The sequence below is a fragment of the Neophocaena asiaeorientalis genome, unplaced genomic scaffold, assembly GCF_003031525.2.
Source record: "Neophocaena asiaeorientalis asiaeorientalis breed wild unplaced genomic scaffold, Neophocaena_asiaeorientalis_V1.1 scaffold275, whole genome shotgun sequence".
Lineage (NCBI taxonomy): Eukaryota > Metazoa > Chordata > Mammalia > Artiodactyla > Phocoenidae > Neophocaena > Neophocaena asiaeorientalis.
The window spans coordinates 306,701-308,101 of NW_020173679.1; the positions used below are offsets into that span (position 1 = coordinate 306,701).

Consider the following 1,401-nt stretch of genomic DNA (forward strand, 5'->3'; position numbering starts at 1 on the left):
TGGCGCTGCAGGCGCTTGAAGTCGCTGAAAGCCGCCAGCGCGGTCTGGCGGAGCAGGCGGGCCAGGGCGCGCGCCTTGTGCGCCCGCGCCAGCAGCACGGCGTGGCAGCGCAGCACCACGGCCTTGTGGCGCGCCTGGTGGCGGTAGACCCAGGCGAAGACGCGCGGGTGGCGCCCGTCCGCCGTGCAGTAGGTGATGCGCGGCAGCAGGTAGGCGTGCGCCGGTCTGCGGCCCCCCGAGCCACCAGAGCCGCTGCGCTCGCACGGCTGCATGCGGATGCCGTGCGGCCCTAGCGTCAGCTTCATCTTGGTGCCCCCGCCCGGCCCGCAGCGCGCCCAGATCTTGCCCACGGCGTCGTCGGTGCAGCCGTCGCCCTTGGCGTGCAGGGTGACGGCGTTGCCCAGGTACCACACGGTGTAGGTCGGGTCCTCCTTGTTGAGCTCCACTTTCTGGCGCCGGCTGCGGAACACGCGACCCAGGCGCTCCAGCGGCCAGTCGGGCAGCAGGTCCGGGCAGGAGCGCAGGAAGCTGGAGAGCAGCGACGTGTAGGCGAGCCCCGGGCTCAGGCTCTTCGCCTTGCACTTGGCCTCGTCCTCCACTAGCACGAATTTGTTACGTCTCCAGGGCAGCATCGCGGCGGCGGCCAGAGGGGCTGGGGACGCCGCGAGCTCACGGGCGTCCTGCCCGGCGGCCGGGGGGAAGGGAGGGCGCGCAGAAGCCCGCGGCCCCGGGCTTTCGAGAAGCTGGGCGGCGCCGGAGACAGTCGGTGCCCAGAGATGCCCAGTGTCAGGCAGGGCTAGCTAGCTTCGCAGATGCCCGGTGCCCAGCCGGGCTGGCAGCCGAGATGCCCGGGCAGCGGCCGAGCGTCCGGGAACAGCGTCCCCCGGGAGTCGCTCCAGCCGTCCGGGAAGCAAGGAGGGGCAGGGGCTGGGCGGGGAGGAGACGCCCCTCAGGCACGAATAGGGAGGATCCCACGGCCCCCGCCGCCCAAACTGCGGCGGCAGGGAGGTCGCCGGAGCCGGGGCTGGCGGCTGGCTGCTCGGAGGGGTAGACCGAGAAAGCGCGACTGCGGTGGGAACTCCTTCACGCGGCGCGGCTCCTCCTCCCCGGGCTGCCTACATCACCGGGCGGGACCGCTAGCTCTCTTGTCCCCTCCTCTCGCCCTCCTCTCTCTCCTCCCCCACGCAGGCTAGCAGTGCTCTTCGCCCGAGACCCAGCAGAGGCGCGGTGGATCGGGTTTAATCATTATCGTCGGAGGGGAAGGGGTGGAGGTAGGAATCTCCTGGAATCCACCGGAGGGCTTTGCCAACGCAAGTTTCTCAGGTCTCACCGGTGGTCTCTAAGCTCCTCCTGGAGCGTTCGGTATCCCCCTCCTCTTTCTAGGATTCCCATTGCCCCTCA

At 70.6% G+C, this 1,401-nt stretch overlaps 1 protein-coding gene across 1 annotated transcript in view; it reads right to left on the bottom strand.

The window, feature by feature from the left end:
* The window catches only part of FAM43B (family with sequence similarity 43 member B), a 2,441-nt gene extending 1,363 nt beyond the window's left edge, over positions 1 to 1,078 (bottom strand). Inside the window, 2 exon segments of the mRNA XM_024749824.1 lie at positions 1 to 2; positions 4 to 1,078. The exon segment at positions 1 to 2 is cut by the window's left edge and continues 937 nt beyond it. Of these exon segments, the coding sequence (XP_024605592.1) occupies positions 1 to 2; positions 4 to 632 (631 nt within the window). The 5' untranslated portion in view covers positions 633 to 1,078.
* Between the last annotated feature and the right edge of the window lie 323 nt (positions 1,079 to 1,401).